Source organism: Heterodontus francisci, chromosome 7 (genome assembly GCF_036365525.1).
Source record: "Heterodontus francisci isolate sHetFra1 chromosome 7, sHetFra1.hap1, whole genome shotgun sequence".
Lineage (NCBI taxonomy): Eukaryota > Metazoa > Chordata > Chondrichthyes > Heterodontiformes > Heterodontidae > Heterodontus > Heterodontus francisci.
The window spans coordinates 125,291,440-125,315,505 of NC_090377.1; the positions used below are offsets into that span (position 1 = coordinate 125,291,440).

Genomic DNA, 24,066 nt, shown 5'->3' on the forward strand with positions numbered 1-24,066 from the left:
CCTGGGCTGCCACAAAAGAATTCCAATTTTGCGCCCACCTGCCATCAGTGCGGTTTTTACAGGACAAGGCTAAGAAAAAGAGTAAAGGAAAATAAATAACTGCACATGCGCCAGGATAGAATGTGTGTGAGAAGATGTTGGCAGATGAACAGTTTTTGAAGGTTGGTAGGGAACAAGTAAGTTCCTTGGCACAGGCACAGTCAGGACCTAAGTTAAAGGGCAGATGTGGAGCACTGGCATCAGCCATGTTTGATACCGCAGCCATCATTTACCACCACCCCGCCCACACCCCTCCTGCCCCCACCTCTCGCTGGTAAAGCCATTCAATAGTATAAGCAAGTGTTCAACATAGTGAAATCCATAAAGATTCAGTTCACCCTTCCAACTGTTTGTGGTTCGTTGGAGGGATACCTTGCCAGATACTGCAAACCAAAATATTGAAAGATCATTTCTAAAGTTAAGCTAAATCAGAGCCAGATGATACATTGTCATTACTAAGTGAAAGACTAGTTTATTACAATGTAGGCCTGCACTGCTTTGTTCCAATATTGGTTGTGTTGGGAAAGACTGCCATTTGAACCCATTTTGAGAATCCATTTTCCTTTGCTTTGTTCTTGCATCATGCCATCGTCCATCTTATTCCTTTAAGCCACCTTAAAGGCCATGTAAGATTGAAGCACAATATTCCCCTGATGATCTTGCCAGATTTTTTTTTATGGGATGTGGGCATCACTGGCAAGGACAGCATTTGTTGCCCATCCCTAATTGCCCTTGAGAAGGTGTTGATGAGCTGTCGCCTTGAACTGCTGCAGTCCATGTGGTGTCGGTACACCCACAGTGCTGTTACGGAGGGAGTTCCAGGATTTTCACCCAGTGACAGTGAATGAACAGTGATATAGTTCCAAGTCAGGATGCTGTGTGGCTTGGAGGGGAACTTGCAGATGGTGGTGTTCCCATGCGTCTGCTGCCCTTGTCCTTCTAGGTGGTAGAGGGCTCGGGTTTGGAAGGTTCTGTGGAAGAAGTCTTGGCGAATTGCTGCAGTGCATCTTGTAGATGATACACACTGCTGCCACTAAGCACCAGTGGCGGAGGGAGTGAATGTTTAAGGTGGTGGACAGGCTTTGGGGAGTCAGGAGCTGGGTTTCTATCAATACTTCTATTTTAGGCCCAGTAACTGTGGACTGCTGCCAAATCTGCATTCTTAACTCTCCTATTGGTCCTGGAGAGGCGAAACAAGACAGCAGCGATAGGCGTTGAGGGTATCCCAGCATTTATAGCATGGACACAATAGTCATAAGATGCAATTGAAAACAGGAGGTCCTAGTGTAAGGAACCTGGGTGTTGACCCATGTCCCATTAGTCTGTGAAACTAACATGTTACAGCACTGGGGCGGCACAGTGGCGCAGTGGTTAGCACGGCAGCCTCACAGCTCCAGCGACCCGGGTTCAATTCTGGGTACAGCCTGTGTGGAGTTTGCAAGTTCTCCCTGTGTCTGCGTGGGTTTTCTCCGGGTGCTCCGGTTTCCTCCCACAGGCCAAAGACTTGCAGGTTGATAGGGTAATTGCCCATTATAAATTGCCCCTAGTATAGGTAGGTGGTAGGGAAATATAGGGACAGGGGGCGATGTGGTAGGAATATTGGATTAGTGTAGGATTAGTATAAATGGGTGGTTGATGGTCGGCACAGACTCGGTGGGCCGAAGGGCCTGTTTCAGTGCTGTAACTCTAAACTAAACTAAAAAACTAAACACTCTTGAAAATGGTCTTCAAACCAGCCATTAAGATTGGGGCAAAAAGGCTAATGAGTTACCAGCAAGTTAGAGATTGACTCAAATAGATTAAGGAGTCATGGTGTGAAGTGAATTTTTTGTGACATGCAGCCTTTATTTGACTACTTCTGCCCAGTTAGAATGAAACAGCCTTTTTATTGTAAAGCATAAAATGATATGCAGATGAACAAAGTTGTAAAAGCAAAGTCAATGAAATAACCACTGCAGTTTGAGTAATAGCAATCTTGTCTTATTTGTTCTGCTCTATTTTCAGGGACCTGCCGGACCTCCTGGACCACCAGGACCTTCTGTACGTATGCGGTGACCTCCTTTAACATTTTAATACAAACAGATATGTTAACACACTCTCAATCATTGAATAAAGGTAGAAGGTTGTAATGGATTAGAAGTGTGACCTAAGATTCCTAATCCTCCTTTTTTTTTGCAGGAATGTGAAATATTGGACATCATTAAACGCATGTGCTGTAAGTAGACAATCACTCAAACTTTTTCACAGCAGGACCCAATAGAAAGTGCTGAGGTATCAACTTCTTACCTCAAAGCTCAGCTGAAAAGTGCACTGCTCTATTGTGGTACTGAGCTGCGTGGATCATGAAGTAAAGCCTTGCTTGGGTATAAAATGAAAACCCAACCCAGGCCCAACCTGACCACAGCCAACCCGAACCCGACCCAAGCCCGAGCCCTTTAATTTTATTTTGTGCCTGACCCGACCCAACCCGACCCGAATCTTCTTCATCTATTCTGGCAGCAGGCTATTCCTGCAGCTGAAGTTGTGGGGAATCAAGAGTAAGCCTGATCCTTTGACTTCCCGGAAGCAGTGTCCAGCCCAACCCGACCCAACCCCGAAAGCTGGACTCGGAATTTCGACCCGACCCAAACCCGACACAGGTAGTCGGGTCTAGTTGGGTCTAGTTGGGTAGCCAGGCTTTATCCTGAAGGTCCTAGGTCTAAGTTCTTAGACCTCAGACAGGGCAGCAGTCAGGGATCTCCACTTGACATCAGCACACTTGGACTAAGGATGGCCCAAAATAAGCTCAGGTTCCTGTTTCTGGTTGCTATTAAACATTTTCTGTTGCACTGAAGACTTGTTGTTCAGAACTTGTTTCTCCTTCATGAACTGGATGGCACTGTACCATATACCAAGTATCTGTGGGCACCCCTTACCATCCTCTGCATAGCAATCTTAGGTTCATTGGTGTGGCAGTAAACGGCATCATGGGGTGATACAGAGTAGAGCCATGCCACAAATCCCTCGACCCATGCCCAAGATGGCACAGCCATTCTAAATGTAGTCCTTCAATCCAAAGACAAGAGGTTAATTTTCAGATGTCAGTCTCCTGTTTGGGAGCCTCGCCCAGTGGGAGCACATATCTGAAATTCAGCAACACATGCACACAATCTACTGAGCACACAGGATTGGATCATTCCAGTACACTCCTAACTTGTGCCTTGTGATCAGGCATTGGGGAATTAGGAGCTGAGTTACTCCATATCTATCCAGACTTCTGTTTCAGGCCCAGTAGCTGTGGACCGCTGCCGAATCTGCGTTATTCACTCTCCTGTTGCTCCTGCAGAGACAAAATGAGAGAGCAGTGATAGATGTTGAGGGTATCCCAGCATTTATAGCATGGACACAAGGGCCATAAGATGCAATTGAAAGCTGGAGCTCCTAGTGTAAGGAACCTGGACGTGTAGTCCATGCTCTTATTACTAATATGCATTCCTGGTGGGAAGCCTCAACTGTCAAGAATGCAAAGTAGGAGACAATTGTCCTGTAAAGCTTTTGTGTTAAGCAACCAGAATTGGGTGGAGCTGCCCCTCCCGAGCCTGCGCTCTCCATGTTTTAGAGTGCCTTAGGTGGGAATGCATGATACGACGATCAGGTGCAACATGAGGTGACCAATTGGCTGTATGCAAAATAAAATATCAATTTCTCACCCCTGTTTATCTTATTATTAAGGCTGTGAACAGTCATTCAAGTCAGTTTGCTAATTTTCCTTTCTCCTCTTTTTCACAGCTTGCTGTGGTGAGTAGATTGAATTATTTTGATACAGGAAAGGCTGTTTTTGATCGCTGCTTATCACTGATAATCTCTACCCTTTTTCAAGTTTCCTTGATTTTCCCATTAGGGTCATGAGTATTTATATATGTTCCCTTGCTTAGTTAGTGTCAGTGCTTCATCTCAGTTTGACTGCAATTTTGAGGCATGCCCTTCACAATCAGTCCCTGACAGTCAGTATGAATCAGACTGTTTCAGACAATGCACTGGAAATGGGGAACTGTTAATAGAGGCAGGGGAGCTGCCATCAATAAGGTTTCAGACCTGAACAAGGTTACTCCTTCACGTTCGAGCTTCAACCACAATGATCTCTAATGCAAGGTCAAAACATGGACTTTACTGCTGAGAGCTCCCTTTCTACTAAGGTCAATGACCCCAGGACATCCAAGTCCATTTTAAAACAAAACGATTCTAGTGCATTACAGATACTAGACTGAAAGAATCAATCAAAGGAGGAATGTAGCTGACATGAAAGAGCTTATTTCCTGTTTTTCACAGACGTCTCAACATCAGGGAAATATTAGAAGAAAGCTTTATGGCAAAAAAAAGTTGGATACTGTGTTGTTGGGAGTAAACCTGTGTGGATAGATGAACTAAGTTGGGCCAACTGGCATTCATTCTCATTCTTATAGGAACATAGGAGCAGGAGGAGCCCATTCAGCCCCTCGTGCTGTTCCAACATTTAATTAGATCATGGCTGATCTGTATCTTAATTCCACTGACCCACCTTGATTGCACAACCAGCATCCACGGCAGTAGTGAAAGCTCTCTATTAAACAGAAGACCGTCAAAGAAATACAGAGACTTCACAATACTGAGGTGGGAGTTTGGGAGAGCTCGATTGCACAGAAGTATTGGAAGAAATATAGAGCCTGATGGTGATTGAAAATCACTTCAGAGAGAGTTGTATTGAAGATTATTGACCAATTCTCTTCCTTGCAGAGTGCAAGTGTGGGCCCATTGACCTCCTCTTTGTAGTGGACAGCTCAGAGAGTATCGGAGACCAAAACTTCGCTCTAGCCAAACAGTTTATAATCACGGTGATCGAAAGACTGAGCAGGGATGAAAAAATCAGGGTGAGATCAAATCTTTGAGTTTGATGACCTACCAATAGAAAGGCAGACTGAATTTCTACTTCTTTGATATGATACATTCCAATAGTTAATGTTTCAATATTGGATGGTATTGCTTCTCACTGTTTTCATGTTTCAAAGAAATAAATCATAAATAAATCATAACCCTAACGCGTCCAGAGGTGGGACTATCCCAATATCCACAGTGAAAGCCCTCTCTTAAACCATAGTTTATAAAGGAAATCCAGAGAATTAACAACAAAGTCATTCTAAGCATGAGATTGCAGTCCTGAGGTAAAGAAAATAGCAGATCTCAATTGTGGGAGGGTTTGGCAGTCTGATGGTCAGTTAGATGAACTCTTTTTTTACCCACTGGCATCTTTTGGGCAATTTGGTTTCAAATTAAATTACAATCTCCAAATATACTGCAAAAAAACAGCAAAAAAGACAGCCCCAAAGGAAAGAGCAATTTTGGCATTCATGTTACGTTCAGAACAAACTACAGATATGCAAATCTTTTTTTTTTAGAGATACAGCACTGAAACAGGCCCTTCGGCCCACCGAGTCTGTGCCGACCATCAACCACACATTTATACTAATCCTACACTAATCCCATATTCCTACCACATCCCCACCTGTCCCTATATTTCCCTACCAGCTACCTATACTAGGGGCAATTTATAATGGCCAATTTACCTATCAACCTGCAAGTCTTTTGGCTGTGGGAGGAAACCGGAGCACCCGGAGAAAACCCACGCAGACACAGGGAGAACTTGCAAACTCCACACAGGCAGTACCCAGAATTGAACCCGGGTCGCTGGAGCTGTGAGGCTGCGGTGCTAACCACTGCGCCACTGTGCCGCCCATTTGTGGGGTGTGATCTTAGATTTGAATTTTGTCTAAGGATACAGTGCAAACGAGCAGAAATCTAGAAAATAGTCACCTCAATGGGGGCAGATTTGGGTTTGAAGTTGTAAAAGTCTTTGAGTTAAATCATATTTTCATGCCACTGTGGACTTTAAGCTTGTTTGTTGCTAGAATGTAAAGTTAAATCAGAGCACGAGCGTTGGATCTACTCCAATCAAAGTGTGGACTTGGTAACTATAATGTCCAACATGTCAGTAATGTTGCTTTAAGGGTGTACTGGGACTGTTAAATCCTGTCTAATTGTCAACTGGTATTCTACTTGCCTTGCTTAAATACAAAACAGATTTAAAACAATTTTACATGAAATGCGGAACAGCAGTGAGTAAAAGTTCCAACCTCTCCTACTTTGTGTAGTTTATTAATATGTTTCTTTAGAAGACAGGTCCCCAATGGATATGCCAATGATTTTGATCAGACTTGGGAATGCAGAATGCTGCCCCTTATCATCAGGAGACAACACGTCATTGACAACTAGAAAAAGCCCCATTGCATTTTTGCTAGGAATTCACAATAATGCTAATCTAAAATTTGCACACTGCAAGAGTTTGTTTCATACCCATTTGCTTTTAATAAGAGTAACCTTAGGAACATAGAAACAGTCCCTTGAGCCTGCTCTGCCATTCAATTAGTTCATGGCTGATCTGTACCTCAACTTCATTTACCAGACTTGAGAGAATTCCAGATATGCAGTACCCTTTGTGTGAAAAAAGGGCTTCCTGATTTCACTCTTAAATGGTCTAGCTCTACTTTTAAGATTAAGGCTGTACATTCTTGATTCCTCCGCCAGAGGAAATTGTTACTCAGTATCTATCCTGTCAAATCTTATTAACACTTTACACATCTCAATTAAATCAACCCAGAATCTTCTATACTCAAGGAATACAGGCCTGTCCTCAGAACTTAACCCTTTTAGCCCCTGTATCGTTCTGATGAATCTGCACTGCACTTCTTCATGAAGTGCGGTGTCAAAAACTGAAAGTAAGAGTCCAGTTGGGGCCTGAGCAAATCTATACAACTGAAGAATAACTTTCTCTCCTCTATATATCCCACCCCTTTAAGGAAGGGCCAACATTCCATTAGTCTTTCTGATTAGATTTGTACTTATTTCCTGGCTTTTAATGATTTGTGTACTGAGACTCCCAAATCGCTTTGCTCCTCTACAGTTCCTAGTTCCTCACAATTTAGAAGATTTATCTTTCTTAACTCTAATTTGGAGGGCCTCACACTTGCCCACATTGAACTTTATCTTGCATGAAGCCTGTTCATGTTAAGCCTGCTTTAAGTTCAGTGGCCTGTGTGTACTAACTCTTCTCTTTCTTTGGCTTTTGTAGTTTGATGGCAAGGAGTCCAACGTTGGAGTTGTCCAGTACAGTCACGCAGGAACTGAGGAGTTGGTCTCAATGATGGATCCAAACATTAATTCTCCAGCTGAGCTGAAAGCGTACGTGTCACACGTCTTGATTGATGGTCTGGTTCTTAGATTTATATTTCCTTATTGCTAAAGATGGTATGATCTATATCTTTCTCACTAAAAGGACATTGGTGCATTAGAAAGGCTTCAGAGAAAAGGGAAAAGAGCAAATAAAACACATTGGCCTATCAGTTAAGAAAGGAAATACGGGGAGGTGAACTTGATTCATTGCAGGGATGATTTCCATTGCCTGGGGGCTGATTCAATTATATAAAATGCTGAGAGGTACAGACATTGTAGATATAAGGTGTCAATTTAGCGTAGACTGTTAGCAAGAAGAGCACTCACCTCAAGCAACATAAGGGATTAATGTTGGAGCGATGAAAATTAGGAATGTGCAAGAAGCCATAATAGATAGAAAAGGGCAGGTTAAATGTGTTGGACGGTGTCTGTGCACACAGGGCAGGTTAATGTGTTGGACTGTGTCTGTACACACAGGGCAGGTTAATGTGTTGGACTGTGTCTGTACACACAGGGCAGGTTAATGTGTTGGACAGTGTCTGTACACACAGGGCAGGTTAATGTGTTGGACTGTGTCTGTACACACAGGGCAGGTTAATGTGTTGGACAGTGTCTGTGCACACGGGGCAGGTTAATGTGTTGGACAGTGTCTGTACACACAGGGCAGGTTAATGTGTTGGACTGTGTCTGTACACACAGGGCAGGTTAATGTGTTGGACAGTGTCTGTGCACACGGGGCAGGTTAATGTGTTGGACAGTGTCTGTACACACAGGGCAGGTTAATGTGTTGGACTGTGTCTGTACACACAGGGCAGGTTAATGTGTTGGACAGTGTCTGTGCACACGGGGCAGGTTAATGTGTTGGACAGTGTCTGTACACACAGGGCAGGTTAATGTGTTGGACAGTGTCTGTGCACACAGGGCAGGTTAATGTGTTGGACTGTGTCTGTACACACAGGGCAGGTTAATGTGTTGGACAGTGTCTGTACACACAGGGCAGGTTAATGTGTTGGACTGTGTCTGTACACACAGGGCAGGTTAATGTGTTGGACAGTGTCTGTACACACGGGGCAGGTTAATGTGTTGGACAGTGTCTGTGCACACGGGGCAGGTTAATGTGTTGGACAGTGTCTGTACACACAGGGCAGGTTAATGTGTTGGACTGTGTCTGTACACACAGGGCAGGTTAATGTGTTGGACGGTGTCTGTGCACACAGAGCAGGTTAATGTGTTGGACAGTGTCTGTCCACACAGGGCAGGTTAATGTGTTGGACAGTGTCTGTCCACACAGGGCAGGTTAATGTGTTGGACAGTGTCTGTCCACACAGAGCAGGTTAATGTGTTGGACAGTGTCTGTCCACACAGAGCAGGTTAATGTGTTGGACAGTGTCTGTCCACACAGAGCAGGTTAATGTGTTGGACAGTGTCTGTCCACACAGAGCAGGTTAATGTGTTGGACAGTGTCTGTCCACACAGGGCAGGTTAATGTGTTGGACAGTGTCTGTCCACACAGGGCAGGTTAATGTGTTGGACGGTGTCTGTACACACAGGGCAGGTTAATGTGTTGGACAGTGTCTGTGCACACAGGGCAGGTTAATGTGTTGGACAGTGTCTGTCCACACAGGGCAGGTTAATGTGTTGGACAGTGTCTGTGCACACAGAGCAGGTTAATGTGTTGGACAGTGTCTATCCACACAGAGCAGGTTAATGTGTTGGACAGTGTCTATCCACACAGAGCAGGTTAATGTGTTGGACAGTGTCTGTCCACACAGGGCAGGTTAATGTGTTGGACAGTGTCTGTACACACAGGGCAGGTTAATGTGTTGGACGATGTCTGTGCACACGGGGCAGGTTAATGTGTTGGACAGTGTCTGTGCACACAGAGCAGGTTAATGTGTTGGACGGTGTCTGTGCACACAGAGCAGTTTAATGTGTTGGACAGTGTCTATCCACACAGAGCAGGTTAATGTGTTGGACAGTGTCTATCCACACAGAGCAGGTTAATGTGTTGGACAGTGTCTGTGCACACAGAGCAGGTTAATGTGTTGGACAGTGTCTGTGCACACAGAGCAGGTTAATGTGTTGGACAGTGTCTATCCACACAGAGCAGGTTAATGTGTTGGACAGTGTCTGTACACACAGAGCAGGTTAATGTGTTGGACAGTGTCTGTACACACAGAGCAGGTTAATGTGTTGGACAGTGTCTATCCACACAGAGCAGGTTAATGTGTTGGACAGTGTCTATCCACACAGAGCAGGTTAATGTGTTGGACAGTGTCTGTGCACACAGAGCAGGTTAATGTGTTGGACAGTGTCTATCCACACAGAGCAGGTTAATGTGTTGGACAGTGTCTGTGCACACAGAGCAGGTTAATGTGTTGGACAGTGTCTGTGCACACAGAGCAGGTTAATGTGTTGGACAGTGTCTATCCACACAGAGCAGGTTAATGTGTTGGACAGTGTCTGTACACACAGAGCAGGTTAATGTGTTGGACAGTGTCTCTCCACACAGAGCAGGTTAATGTGTTGGACGGTGTCTGTGCACACAGAGCAGGTTAATGTGTTGGACAGTGTCTATCCACACAGAGCAGGTTAATGTGTTGGACAGTGTCTCTCCACACAGAGCAGGTTAATGTGTTGGACAGTGTCTGTGCACACAGAGCAGGTTAATGTGTTGGACAGTGTCTGTACACACAGAGCAGGTTAATGTGTTGGACGGTGTCTGTCCACACAGGGCAGGTTAATGTGTTGGACAGTGTCTGTACACACAGAGCAGGTTAATGTGTTGGACAGTGTCTGTGCACACAGAGCAGGTTAATGTGTTGGACAGTGTCTGTACACACAGAGCAGGTTAATGTGTTGGACGGTGTCTCTCCACACAGAGCAGGTTAATGTGTTGGACGATGTCTGTGCACACGGGGCAGGTTAATGTGTTGGACAGTGTCTGTGCACACAGAGCAGGTTAATGTGTTGGACGGTGTCTGTGCACACAGAGCAGGTTAATGTGTTGGACAGTGTCTATCCACACAGAGCAGGTTAATGTGTTGGACAGTGTCTCTCCACACAGAGCAGGTTAATGTGTTGGACAGTGTCTCTCCACACAGAGCAGGTTAATGTGTTGGACGTTGTCTCACATCTATTCTGAAGAAGGACACAGCCCAAACTTTACCCTTTTGCTGCAAATACTGATTGCCAGGCTGTGTCTTTTCAAACTTTTTCTGTTTCTGTATCCAGTAATTAATGTTGTATTGATAAGTCCTTCCAAAAGATGCTGGATAAATATCTAGTTGGAAATGGGTTTGAAGGTTATATCGAGAAATATCAACTGAGATAATCAAATATGAGTGAATGATGCCTGAACTTTGTGGCGGAAGACCATGTTAATAGTATGATGTGCAGATATATAGATATTTCAGAATTTTGCTTGGTTAACTTTGGTTAAGGAAGTTATGGTGAATCTTTATAAGTAACTAGCTAGGCCTCAACTGGACTATTGGGCTGGATTATCTGCAGCGGGCAAGAAAAATGGCAGCCCGCACACCTGGGATGCACGCCAAAGAGCTGCCGCGATTCCAAGCAGGGTGGCTCATTTAAATAGCTGGGGAGGGCCGCCCTCCCCAATCACATGGAGGGGGCGATCAGTCTGTCACTGGCAATGGCGTCGGCTGCCTACATGCAGGCGCTATCGCCATTTTTAAAGGGCTTTGAGCGCTTCCAGGATTTTTGACAAAACCATTAAACATTTATTAAACAAATTAACACTGGTATTTTTGCACCTCTCCCATTCCCCCTCCCCACCCCCGCAAATAACCACATTATTAAATACTTGCCTTCTACAGCCCAAAACATTTCTTTTTCAAATGATCTTTCCCCCCCCACCCGTCAGGGTGCATCAACTATAAACTTTGTCCCTTTCCACCATCCCCTCCACCAATGGGAAGACTTTATCGCTGCTCCCCTTCCCACCCCCGCACAGTAAAACTGACCTCCTCCCCGCTCCCAACCAGTGTCACGCCTCAATTCCCCAGATGGGGATTGGAAGGCACGGGAGTGCTGGCTCGCGGCACGGAAATCGCAATGGGACCGGAGGCGGAGGCGGGCTTGCAATTAAATCAGGTATGTAAAATAATTTGAATATTTTAATGGCGGTCCAGTCGTCGAGCGGTGGGGGTGCCGCCACGAGGCCTCGCCATTGCCTTCCAGATCGTGACAGGCCCTGCCAACGTTGAGGTTGGTGGCAGGCTTCATCCAGAGCAATCTTCATGCCCCTGCCACCGTTCCCGACGTCAAGGGCTCTATAAAGTTCAGCCCATTATCTCCAATTCCAGGCAACACACTTTATGAGGGATGTCATGGCCTTGGAGAAGGTGCAGAGGAAAATTACTCAAATAGTTCCAGATATGAGGGATGTCAGTCATCTGGGGAGATGAGAGAAGCTGGGATTGTTTCCCTTGGAGCAGGGAAGGTTAAATGGACACTTAATAGAGGTGTTCAAGGCCACAGCTGGAGTACTGTGTGCAATTCTGGTCGCCACATTATAGGAAGGATGTGATTGCATTGGAGGGGGTGCAGAGGTGATTCACCAGGATGTTGCCTGGGATGGAACATTTAAGCTATGAAGAGAGGTTGGATAGGCTTGGGTTGTTTTCACTGGAGCAGAGAAGACTGAGGGGTGACCTGATCGAGGTGAACAAGATTATGAGGGGCATGGACAGGGTGGATAGGGAGCAGCTGTTCCCCTTAGTTGAAGGGTCAGTTATGAGGGGTCACAAGTTTGTGAGGGGCGGGAGGTTAAAGGGGGACTTGAGGAAGAACTTTTTTACCCGGAGGGTGGTGACGGTCTGGATTGCCCTGCCTGGGAGGGTGGTAGAGGCAGGTTGCCTCATATCCTTTAAAAAGTACCTTGGGCACTTGGCACGTCATAACATTCAAGGCTATGGGTCAAGTGCTGGCAAATGGGATTAGGTAGCCAAGTCAGGTGTCTTTAATGCATCGGTGCAGACTCGATGGGTCGAAGGGCCTCTTCTGCACTGTATTATTCTGTGATTTCTGTGATTCAAAATTATGAGGGGTTTTGATAGAGTAGAAGGGAAGGAACTGTTTGCACTGGTGTGATTATAGGACTGAATCCCTGTTGCTGCCTAACACTCCCATCTGGGATTCAGTCGTAGCATTGAAGTTTGACATTTTTCTGCTAGAAGCTGGGTCAGCATTTTTTTTTGGAATACAAAGGGATGAAAGTTATTCTACCTTTGTGTAAAGCTTTGGTAAGACCCCATCTGGAGTACTGTGTTCTGATCAGGGCCCCATACCTCAGCAAGGGTATATTTTCCTTGGAGCGGCTGCAGTTCAGATTTACCTGAACATTACTGGGGTGAAAAGGGTTAAATTATGAGGAAAGGTTGCATTAGACTAGGCTTGTGTTCCCTTATGTATATAAGATTAATGAGCGATCTAATTGTGATGTTTAAAATGATTAAGGGATTTGATAGGGTCGATAGAGAATAACTATTTCCTCTGGTGGGGGAGTCCAGGACAAGGGGGCATCATCTTAAAATTAGGGCTAGTCCATTCAGGGGTGATGTCAGGAAGCACTTCTTCACACAAAAGGTAATGGAAATCTGGAACTCTCTCCCCAACAAAGCTGTTGAGGATGGGGGCAATTGAAACTTTCAAAACTGGGATTGCTAAATTTTTGTTAGATAAGGATATTAAGGGATGTGGAACCAAGGCGTGTAGATGGTGTTAAGATAGAGATCAGAAATGATGTAATTGGTTGATCGAACAAGTTTGTACAGCTGAATGGCTTCCTTCTTTTGCCATCTTCCTACTTCCTAGCCAGACCACTATAGTGCTGCTCAATACAGCTAGGTATAAAGTAGCCAGAGCATTAAAGAGACTGTTGGGAAGTGAGAAATATCAAAGCTAACATTAGGACAATTAACAGTGGATTTGGAGATCCCTTTTCATGCGGGGTTAGCAGGACGCAAAGGGTGGAATCTTATGAGACCTGCGTAGGCGGGACTGGAGGCAGGACCAGGAGGGAAAACCGAAAGTTTGCCATCGGGTCAGTGTGCCAACGCGTTCCCGCTTCTGGACGGTCTTGCCGGAGGTGGGTGAGGAATGGAAATGGCTACCTGCCAAGTAGCGGTTTCCCTTCCATTGCCCAGGTCCTGTAGCCTAGAGTGGCCGCTCTGGTTGGGGGAATCTCACCAGCGGAGGACAGGCCCCACGCTACGTGCAAAGCCCAGCAGGTGCCTGGAGGCGACCTCTCAGCAGTAGACAGGAGGGCCCAGCCAGGTCTCCTTTATTTATCAACACCCACACCCCCTGGAGCTGATTCTGCCACGGGGCCAGAGCTATGGCCACAGGCCATCCTGTGGTCTCCCTCCACAATGATGGCCTGGCAGCCGTGGCCACAAATGATTTTAATAATTTCATATAGCTTCTGCAGGTGCCTCCATCCTGAGGTCCCTTTGTGTCCTCCTGCCTGCCGCAGTAATGCCCACCTCTTCCACTGGGGCTGCTGGCCAGACAACTCTGTGGGCCCTCCCATTGGCCTAGCCGTGTTCATGTCCTGTGCTCCATCGTTACTTGTATGGCGCTTCCAGAAGCGGCCTCTTAATTGGCTGCCTCCGGTAAGACCGCGTGAGCGGGCGGCCAGGCATGACCAGTGGGTTCGGGACCCGCTTTTGGTCCTGACCTCAGAAAATCTTTAAGGGCAGTGAGATTCCACCCAACCATTGCAGCAGCTATGCCACTCTAGGCTACAGGACTTGGGCAAGGGAAGAGAAATCAGCAGGGGTTCCATCTCGTGATGGATGTTCAGGGACTCTAACTGGCTCTATGGATGAGTGCAGCCTGGGTGAAATCAGGGCTGTGAAGTTCTCCATGATGAGACATTCTACCAGCATCCACTGTCAATCCTCGGGTGTGATCAAGCGGCCACATGGGTATGATTTGGAGACTGGTTGCTTTCCATGGAGCTGAACTCTGGCCTTCAGGGGCGCACAGGGAGGGGGAAAAGATTGGGGAAGTTGCTGGAAAAATCTTATAGTAAAAAGGGTGGAATTTCTTTTTAATTTCTAGTGCAATCAAGAGCCTCAAATGGATTGCTGGAGGAACATTTACTGGAACAGCGCTGGACTGGTCAAAGACCGCCTTCAAGGGATCAATTAACCAAGCGAAGATTGCTCTGGTGCTCACAGATGGGCGAACAGACATTTTGAGAGATCCCAAATCGTTGTCATCACTCTGTAACACAGCTAATGTATGGTTCCTTTCCATCATTCCCTACTTTTATAATCAACATTATCTTTCATTTTCATTACTTGGAGAGACCAGAGAAGCTGGGATGGTTCTCTTTAGAGCAGGGAAGGTTAAGGGGAGATTTGATAGAGGTCTTCAAAATCATGAAGAATTTTGATAGAGTAAATGAGGAGAAACTGTTTCTGCTGGCAGGAGGGTCAGTAACCAGAGGACACAGATTTAATGTTATTGGCAGGGACTCGATGGGCCGAAAGGCCTCCTTCTGTGTCATAATGACTCTCTGGCAAAAGAACCGGAGAGGAGATAGGGAGTTTTTTTCTCTATGCAGTGAGTTGTTATGATCTGGAATGCACTGCCTGAAAGGGGGTGGAAGCGATTCAATAGTAACTTTCAAATGAATAAATACTTGAAAAGGAAATATTCACAGGGCTATGGGGAAAGAGCAAGGGAGTGGGACTAATTGGATAGCTTTGTCAAAGAGCTGGCACAGGCACAATGGGCCGAATGGTCTCCTTCTGCGCTTAAAATTCTATGAGTCTATTTCTTGGTTCTATCCATTTTTGTCTTACTGTTCTCTCCTTGCAGCAATATTGTTGTTTGATCACGTGTATTAAAAGGAGGGAAGCTCCCTCCAGCTGGCCCAATGAGTCAAAGTCCTGCCAGGCGTACTGTTAAGCTGTTCACCCGCTGGGACCTTAACCCAGCTGGTCAGTGAGTTAAGTTGCATTGAGCCAACAGATCCCCAACTGGAGTAGTAGGTCGGGTATCGTAATGGGCACCAGGGTGCAGGAGAGGAGAACCAGTCAACCAGTGTGCCGATTTCTGATTGCTAGCCTGTGACTGGAAAGTGTGTGCGTGCATGTGTGCAGGTATTTGTGAACTTGTCCCATTCCCCCATGATTCTTGTGCTCACTGACCTACATTTGCTCCAGGGTCTGACAATACCTGAATTTAAAAATTCTCAAACCCTTTCATGGGCTCGCCCTCCATACCTCTGTAACCATCTCTCCATATGTCCACAACCTCCTGCAACGCTACAAACCTCCATGACGTCTGCGCTCCTCCAATTCTGGCCTCTTGTGAATCCATTATTCACTTCACCCCACCATTGCTGGCTGTACCTTCAGTTGTCTCGGCCCTAAACTCAGAAATTCCTTCCTCAAATTTCTTTATGACTGTCTCTTACTTTAAGACGCTCTTTAAAACCTACCTCTTTACCAAGCTTGTGGTAACCAGCCCTAATATGTCCTTGTGTGGCTTGGTGTCAGATTTTCCTTGACGATGTCCCTGTGAAACAATTTGGGATATTTTTACTATGTTAAAGGCACTATATAAATGCAAGTTGTTTTTTTGTGTGAATGTACATCAAAAGGTGACCTTAGGGAAAGAATGTTTAAAATACCCAGCAGGAACAATTTGCATTTATATAACTTTTTTTTTGATTCTTTCATGCAATGTGGGCATCACTGGCCAAGCCAACATTCGTAGCCCATCCCTAATTGTCCTTGACAACTGAGTGGCTTGCTAGGCCATTTCAGCAGGAAGGCAATTCAGAGTCAACCACGTTGCTGTGGGTCTGGAGTCACCTATAGGCCAGACCAGGTAAGGATGGCAGATTTCCTTCCCGAAAGGCAAAGGTGAACCAGATGGGTTTTTACGACAATTGATGCTAGTTTCATAGCACCATTACTGAGACAAGCTCTCAATTCCAGATTTTTTTTATTAAGTAAATTTCATCAGCTGCAATGTGGGATTTGAACCCTTGTTCCCAGGGCATTGGCCTGGGGCTCTGGATTGCACCTCTGGGTTATTAGTTTAGTGACATTACCACTACACCACCATCTTTCCCTAATGTCTTTAGCATAGAAAATCATCCAGATATGCTTTGCTGGTTTGCACTCAGACATGAAAGGATGCTGAAACAAATGAAGCAATATTAGGAGAGTGGTCAGAGCAGCAAGGTTTAAGGAGGGTCTAAAAGGAAGAAAGGGAGGTGGAGAGGAAGAGAGGTTTGGGGGGAATTCCACACTGTGGGGCCTAAGTGATTGAAAGTACAGCCACCAATGCTGGGGGGAAGGGAGGGGACATGCAGCAGAGCCCAGAGTCAGAGGAGTGGAGAGATCTGCGGCAGCCAATCTGATATTTGTTTGTCCACTATTGTAACTGAGCAGTAACCCATTTAAAATAAACAGCACAATGCTTCTATTAAAGTAATGGACAGAGGACTGCTGGGCAAGCAGGTTAAGCATTTGTTCATTAATGTAGCCATGGTAATTTCTAGCTTCAAGTGAGGACCAAATCTGGCTCAGCTGTGATACTCCCCACAGCTGAATATTCCTCCCCCCCCCACTCACCCTCTGGACTCAAACATAAGGAAGGTTCACTCCAGTGAAGCAGTGAAAGGTTACTAAATGCACAGGCAGAGACCACACAATCAGGAGAGAAGAAATTTGTACATTTTGATTTGACCATGAGCTGAGCTTCAAATGCCCTGTATACTATCAATCACTTTTCATTTCCACCTACATAACAAGGCGTGCCTCATCAATATGCTGTCATCTCAAGGTTCAACTTTCCAACATTACAAAAACTCATCCAAAACTCTGCCATCTGCATCCGACCTCATACTAAGTCCTACTTGCTACCATCCCATCCACCTCACATTCCCTTTGTCTCCATGCTGCCTAATATATTGGCTTCACAAACCCCGCTTCTCTGCCACTACCTCAGCACACCAGGCTTTGGTTACCTCCAGACTTGACTGTTCCAAAGCTCTCTTGGCTGGGTTCTCACCTCCGGTCCTTCATAAACTTGAGTTCATCCAAAACTCTTCTGCCCGTACCCTGGTTCACATCAAGTCCCACACACCCATTAACCATGCGTTCACTGATCTACAGTGACTCCCAGTCTGGAAATGCTTTGAATTTAAAATTCAGCCCTACAATGCTCCGAAATCTCTGCACTCCTCCAATTCTGGTTTCTTGTATATCTGCAATATACTTCACCCTTCTTTTAGAGGCCATGCATTCAATTGTCTAGGCCCTAAGCTCTGGAACTCCCTCCCTAAACCTCTCTACCTCTTTCTCCCCCTTTAAGATGCTCCTTAAATCCTACCTTTTTGACCAAGCTTTTATTCACCTGCCCTATATGTCCTTACTACATAAAGTACAAATGCAAGTTGTTGCTTTTGATTTAGAAATCCTTTCATAGATTCACCCCACCATACTTCTGCATCCTTTTCTAACCCGACATCCAACTGCTCGTCTGACTCCAGTCAACTGTGCATCTCCCCCCTTCCCAGCTCAACTGTTCCAGCGGACCCTTCTGCCCTCACAGCACTGCCCCCTGACAATCCCTTCCTTAAACCACTTAGACTTCCTGCCTAGGTCACTCAGTGACTCCTTGTTGTGTTCCAGGTGGTCTCAGTTGGCGTGAGCGACATTTTCCGAAATGAACCAGCCTCTGAAACGCTGAAACAGATCTCTTGCGAAACATCTGCAACTCCCGGGCTAAGTTTGCAGCGCGACAACTTCATGGAGCTGCTGGAAGATGCCTTCCTTGAAAACGTGACTGCATTCATCTGCAAAGGTATGTCACAGCCCAGCTCGGAGGACAGCCCCCGTTGATTTGTTTCTCACGCTCAAGGCCTTTCCCTCAGAGTTAGGCCCTATGCTCCTTATTTTTATTGGGTTTTAAGTGCAAATGTTAATGTACATCTTGACTTTTCATTAACATTTCATGTTTACTTTTACAGAAAAGAAGTGCCCAGACTATTCCTGCCCCAGTAAGTATATCAACAATGTGTTTCCTTATGAAATGGGCAAAGGCTCTGAATTTAAAGTAAGGGAGGGGGGGTGTTGTGTCAGCCCACCTGGAGAGTCAGGGGACATGGAAGCCTGGAAGATCATAATGATAGTGGATTTAGCTATGTTTGAGCAGAAGCAGGAATTTGGCATTGATGTCCACAACCAGGGGCCTGTGGGAATGGTTCCTAGAAGGCGGATTTGGGTGGTGGGGGAGATGGGTCTAGAGTCGATTGTGGTGGAGGGTTGGTGGGATAAGTTTGCAGCTGCTTAGAGTGGGAGGGAGTGTTCCACCATGATCAAGGGGGGGGGGGGGTGGAGCTGGAGGGACACACTCCTGCTGACCCAAAAGGAGTTCTTGCAAAAGCCACCAGCTCCTCCCGCCTTGGTCCAGATGTTAAAATCCCGTCAGGCTGCAACTGTGGCAGAGGCCCTGGCCGACAGTTCCAGGAGCTTCTTCCCACACAGCACGATCGACGTGGGGAACCGGATTCTGTGTAGTGCAGTGATGGCAGGAACTCTGGAATCATTGCCCAGGCAGTGAGATTCTGTGGTGCAGGATTTTCTGGACAATAACCTGGGATGCTTGAATGGCTTTGTTGATCTGAAACCATCTTGCAGTCTTGTGAACTGATTAGCTGCGTCTCACCCAGTGTATGTGTGGAAACAGTGCAATGCAATACATTCATTTTCAATGAATGCATTAACCCAGTTTAATTCAATGATTTCTTTCGACTACAATAAGGTAATTCTACCATATTCTTAGTCCATTTACCTGGGTGTTGGTATAAAGTGCTGTTGTATAATATCTTCCAAAGCACCACTTACTAATGCCAGTGCCCAATTAACAGGCTTTGTGCATTAAACTAACATGTTTTGTGCCCTCTGGCAATTGACTTCTGATCCATTGAACTGCATGTAGCATTAAGAACATTTGGCTCTGGAGATGTCTGTATGTAGGTGTTCTGAGAGGTGATGGTCTCCAATCCAGAATCTTGTTTGTTAAAGTCCAACACACCAACTTGGTTGGCTGGGTGTTAGAGCACCATCCCACAATGCCATTCATCGTGAAAAGCTAAAACACTGATTTCAGTTTGCCATCACAAAATTGACAGTTGCTGATGCATTCGCATTGGTGGTTCAAATGGAGGCTCTTCACTGTTACCTCCAGACTTGACTATTCCAATGCTATCCTGGCCAGCCTCCCGCTCTGCACCCTCCAGGAACTGCAGTTCATCCAAAACTCTCCAATATTGTAGGGTCAAAGTTACAAATTTGCCCGACTGGAGGGGTGCCTTTCCCACCATCCGGCAGAACCATGTCTACTTTACAAAACCCAACTAAACCCTATTTAAAAAAAAAATCCTTAGTGCTGTTGCTCCCCACCATATACTCTGTCGTTACAATAACAATTTGGATTTACACAGTGCTTTTAACATAGTAAAACGCCACAAGGTGTTATCAAAGAGCCTTATCAAAGTTCAGCGATATGCAGAAGGCCAGAATTGGTGGAGTGCAGAGATCGCAGAGAATTGTAGGACTGGAAGAGGTTACAGAGATAGGGAGGGGTGAGGCCATTGAGGGATTTGAACAGAAGGATAAGAATTTTACATTTACGGTGTTGCTGGACCACGAGCTAATTGTAGGTCAGCGAGCACAGGGGTGATGGGTGAAGGGGACTTGCTGAAAGCATTAACAGTTACTGTTTTCTCCGCAGTTCAATTCAACACCTCAAATGACATCACCTTCCTGGTTGACAGTTCCACCAGCGTTGGGAGCAAGAACTTTGAGACCACCAAAACCTTTGTCAAGCGGCTGGCAGACCGGTTCCTAGAGGCGAAGGTCAAACGTGGCAGCTCGGTGCGCCTCTCAGTAGTTCAGTACAGCAAAAACCAGGCGATTGAGGTGCAGTTCTCCGATACCTCAGAGCAGCTTGCAGAAAGGATAGAACAAATGGAGTTCATGAATGGTGCGACTGATGTCGGGGCTGCCCTGAACCGTGTGATTGCAAACTACCAGGCCAACAGTCGGAACGCCAAGAGGAAGATCCTCTTGTTCACCGATGGCAGATCCCAGGGAGATCTGGTGCGCGCCATAGAACAGCAGGCACAGGAAGCAAGAACGAATAAAATTGATGTGTTCGTCATTGCTGTAGGCGACCATGTCCACGAGAACAATCTCCGGGCTTTGGTAGCCGGCAGGGCAACTGACTATGATGTGGATCACGGTGCTCGGCATCTCTTCCGGGTGAAGGATTACCCCACCCTTTTGAAAGGTGTATTTTACCAAACTATTACCAAACAAATATCACTTGATTAACAATGAAGAAATTCTTAAGCCCTCTAAGCTCTTCTATTTTACTCATTTTGATAAGGTGGTTACTTTCTTTGGTAAATTGCTTTCTTAGGATTTGTATTTACTTTATGAAGAGAATTTGCTTTCAGGAATTCTACTCCCCCTGCAGTGTCCCCGCACCATTCAATTCTTCTCCCATGTGTACTCCTCTTCCCCTTATAGCACCATACCCTCTGTCTATTCTGTTTTGACTGGGAGGGTGGGTAGACCTTGCCTTCCCATTCCTGCTCTGTGCACAGCCAGCAAAAACGCACTTTCCCAAATTTAAGGTGAGTCAGGGTAGTTTTCTTTGCATGTTCTAATAGTAGCCAAATAAGCTGCCTTGGGACTACTTTTAAAAAACTATGGGGTAGAAATTGGCCCTCATTACACCCATTTTCTGGACATAAAATGGGGGTAAAACTGACCAATTTGACAGCGCACCATGAAGGCCTGAAAATAGCCTATTGGCTTGGGTTGATTTTCAGGCATCTGGGACAGCCTAAAATAGGCATCCGGCTCCTTGCATGTGCCAATGAGGGGCCTAAGGTGTGTTTTAGAACCACTCTAAGAAACTGGGCGGCTCTGAGCCAGTGGGCACTGGACCTGCTCGGCTCACGTTTTCCTGGCATGTATGTGGCCTAATAAACAGCCGTCACCAAAAAGGTAAGTTCACTCTTGCCAGTCACAAACAGCACAATCCCCACCCCCCTCCCCTGTCACTGTCATTGCCTCGCCCCACCTCAGTACTTACCTGAGGGTGGCTGCTGGCGAGGCAGACGGCCACAATTCAGCAGTCTTCACAAGAGCGAGCTGCCTGTGGAGGCATGACAGGCACTGACAACTCACCCAGATTATGTATTCAAAGTGTGAGGCCCAATCACAGTGTGGCCTCGGGGCCTCCCAGTTCAGGCAAATGTCGCTCCTGCTTTGTGCCCTTCATGCCCTCAATTCAGTCTCTAAAGAATTGCTACGAGTACATGTGAAACATATCAGAAGCCTTGCTAGTCGCGCTGCTACTTTTAGAAAAATTGTTTCACTTTTGGCTATTTACTCCCTTGTGCGGCCTTCGTAGGATCAGAACTCATGAAAGAAGTGGGACTTAATAGAAAGCTCTATTGCTCTGGAAGTCCCAGTGGGACCTAAACTCTTTGGTGTCTCTTGATAAGATATTCTATGCGCATCTTAACAGTTGGAGAGAATTCCTTTAGGGGCAAATAAACTATGACTAAGGTGAGCCAAAAAGTAACAGAATTTAGTCAACTGTTAGCTGACAGAATGGACAGATAGCGCTGAACTTACATCTGTGTAATGAAATAAGCATCTCAATAGCTATTCCACTAGATCACTGAAGATCTGTGTTGTACTCCAACCTTGTAACAAAACGATGGTTGAAAATGTTCCCATGACATTCTTAAAATTCAACCCAAGGCTTGGACTGAATTTAAGGATATTTCAACGGTCAGATTTTCTACGAATCATTGAGTAAAGGTCATGTGATCCATTGTTTCAGGCCACATGACCTTAAGGCTATTTGTGCATTTATCTGCTGAGCTTAATGCTTTGAGTAAGGAAGTTGGAAGGACGTCTTGTGATTAAGCAATTAGTTGTTTATAGTCCACCAATATGACCTAAAATGTCAGTACTCAGCGGCAGTACAAGTGCGGTTTAAGTCATTCTCCCAAAGTTATTCTTGTAGATAATGAAAAGGAAATAAATATTTGAGAGAAACAGACTGCTTCTGCTTTTTTATGTGCAATAACAACTGCTGTTTACATCAAAATGTCCAATAAGCATTAGGGAAGGGAGAGTTATAAATGAGGTCAAGGGAAAATTGGATGTGTATAAATAGGGATTAAGAGACAATTGGATGTCCTGAAGGGAGCAGCGATTGAAGGATGCAGTGCGAAGGAGGCTGATTTACAGAAAGGGGATAGGCTTACTGGGGTCTAGCAACAATTCCCAGATCTGCCATCATTGCTTCGATATAAAGCAGGTATCAACTTGCATGGTTGTGCATAATACATGGGCTGTGATCTTTTCCTCACCCCCTATGTTTGCCGTGAAAGATGGTGAAGGAAAATGCTTTTGCAGAAAGAGAGAAAATGTTACTCAATAGATTATTTAACATTTCTGTAAAATGAAGATATAACTTTTACGGATGAGAACAAATGGATCCTTGGTCGGTGTTTAATACCGTAGAGAATGATTCTAGGAGAATGCTTCGGAAGCTGCATACATGCTGAGACCTAACCATTCAACTTTTTCCTTTAATGTATAAACTGTGTTATGAACAACAAGTAACCCTTTTGAATGTAAATAAATTTTACTTTAAAGTAATCTTATATTGGTGCTATGAGCATAGAGGGTGACCTCGAAGAACCATACAACACAAGTCACTTTTTGGACCATGTGTGAGATAAAATCTGCTTTAATCTATTTGTATTTTGCAGAACTCATTTTGTACTTGTAAAATATAGACTTTTTTTACGTGATCTGTATCATGTTTGCAGTTGCCTTTGTAATGACACAGTTGGGGATCATATATGGATTAGGTCATCAGTACTAAATAAAAGGTTTTCACATTCACTGCCATTATATAACTGTCTGGCAACTTCCTTTGGTATTTAAATTTCTTCTTGTACTTTATTTAGCACATCTGTGTTATAATACTGTTGGCACTAGGTTAACGGAGCAACTCTTTGTGTTAAATGTTAAATGACTCAACTAAGTGCTGCTCTCATGAGTAAGATGGTTGACCATCCATCTCAACCTAGTTGATGGCTAGCAACCACATGCTCCTTTGTATCACCTTATTCTTCATATTCAAAAACAATAACAACAACTTGCATTTATTTAGCACTTTTAATGTCGTAAAATACTTAATGCACTTCACAGAGTGTTATCAAACAGAATTTGACATGAGCCACAGAAGGAGATATTAGGATGAAAGAGGTAGATTGCAAGGAGTGTCTTCAATGAGAGGAGAGAGGGGTAGGAGAGGCGCAGGGGTTTAAGGATGGAATTCCAGAGTTTAAGGCTGAGACAACGGAAGGAATAGCCACTAATGGTGGGGCGATTAAAATCAAGGATGCACAGAGGCTAGAATTGGAGCAGCACAGAGATCTTGGAGAGTAATGGGGCTGGAGGAGATTATAGTGATAGGGAGGGGCGAGGCTGTGGAGGGATTTGAAAACAAGGATGAGAAGCCTAAAATTGAGGTGTTGCTGGATTGGGAGCCAGTGTAAATTGGCAAGCACAGGGGTGGTGGGTAAATGGAACGGTGCGAGTTAGGATGTGGGCAACAGAGTTTTGGATGAGCTCAAGTTTTGGGTGGATAATGGGAGGTCGGCCAGGAGAAAATTGGAACAGTTGAGCC

At 45.3% G+C, this 24,066-nt stretch overlaps 1 protein-coding gene across 1 annotated transcript in view; it reads left to right on the forward strand.

Annotated features, from left to right (window-relative positions):
* col6a1 (collagen, type VI, alpha 1) overlaps positions 1-23,282 on the forward strand; it is an 82,107-nt gene extending 58,825 nt beyond the window's left edge. The window contains exons 27-35 of the mRNA XM_068036125.1: positions 2,044-2,079; positions 2,218-2,254; positions 3,808-3,816; positions 4,792-4,925; positions 7,181-7,290; positions 14,371-14,551; positions 17,967-18,138; positions 18,305-18,334; positions 20,071-23,282. Coding sequence (XP_067892226.1) covers positions 2,044-2,079; positions 2,218-2,254; positions 3,808-3,816; positions 4,792-4,925; positions 7,181-7,290; positions 14,371-14,551; positions 17,967-18,138; positions 18,305-18,334; positions 20,071-20,672 — 1,311 coding nt within the window. The 3' untranslated portion in view covers positions 20,673-23,282. The remainder of the gene's footprint in view (positions 1-2,043; positions 2,080-2,217; positions 2,255-3,807; positions 3,817-4,791; positions 4,926-7,180; positions 7,291-14,370; positions 14,552-17,966; positions 18,139-18,304; positions 18,335-20,070) is intronic.
* Positions 23,283-24,066: the final 784 nt, after the last annotated feature.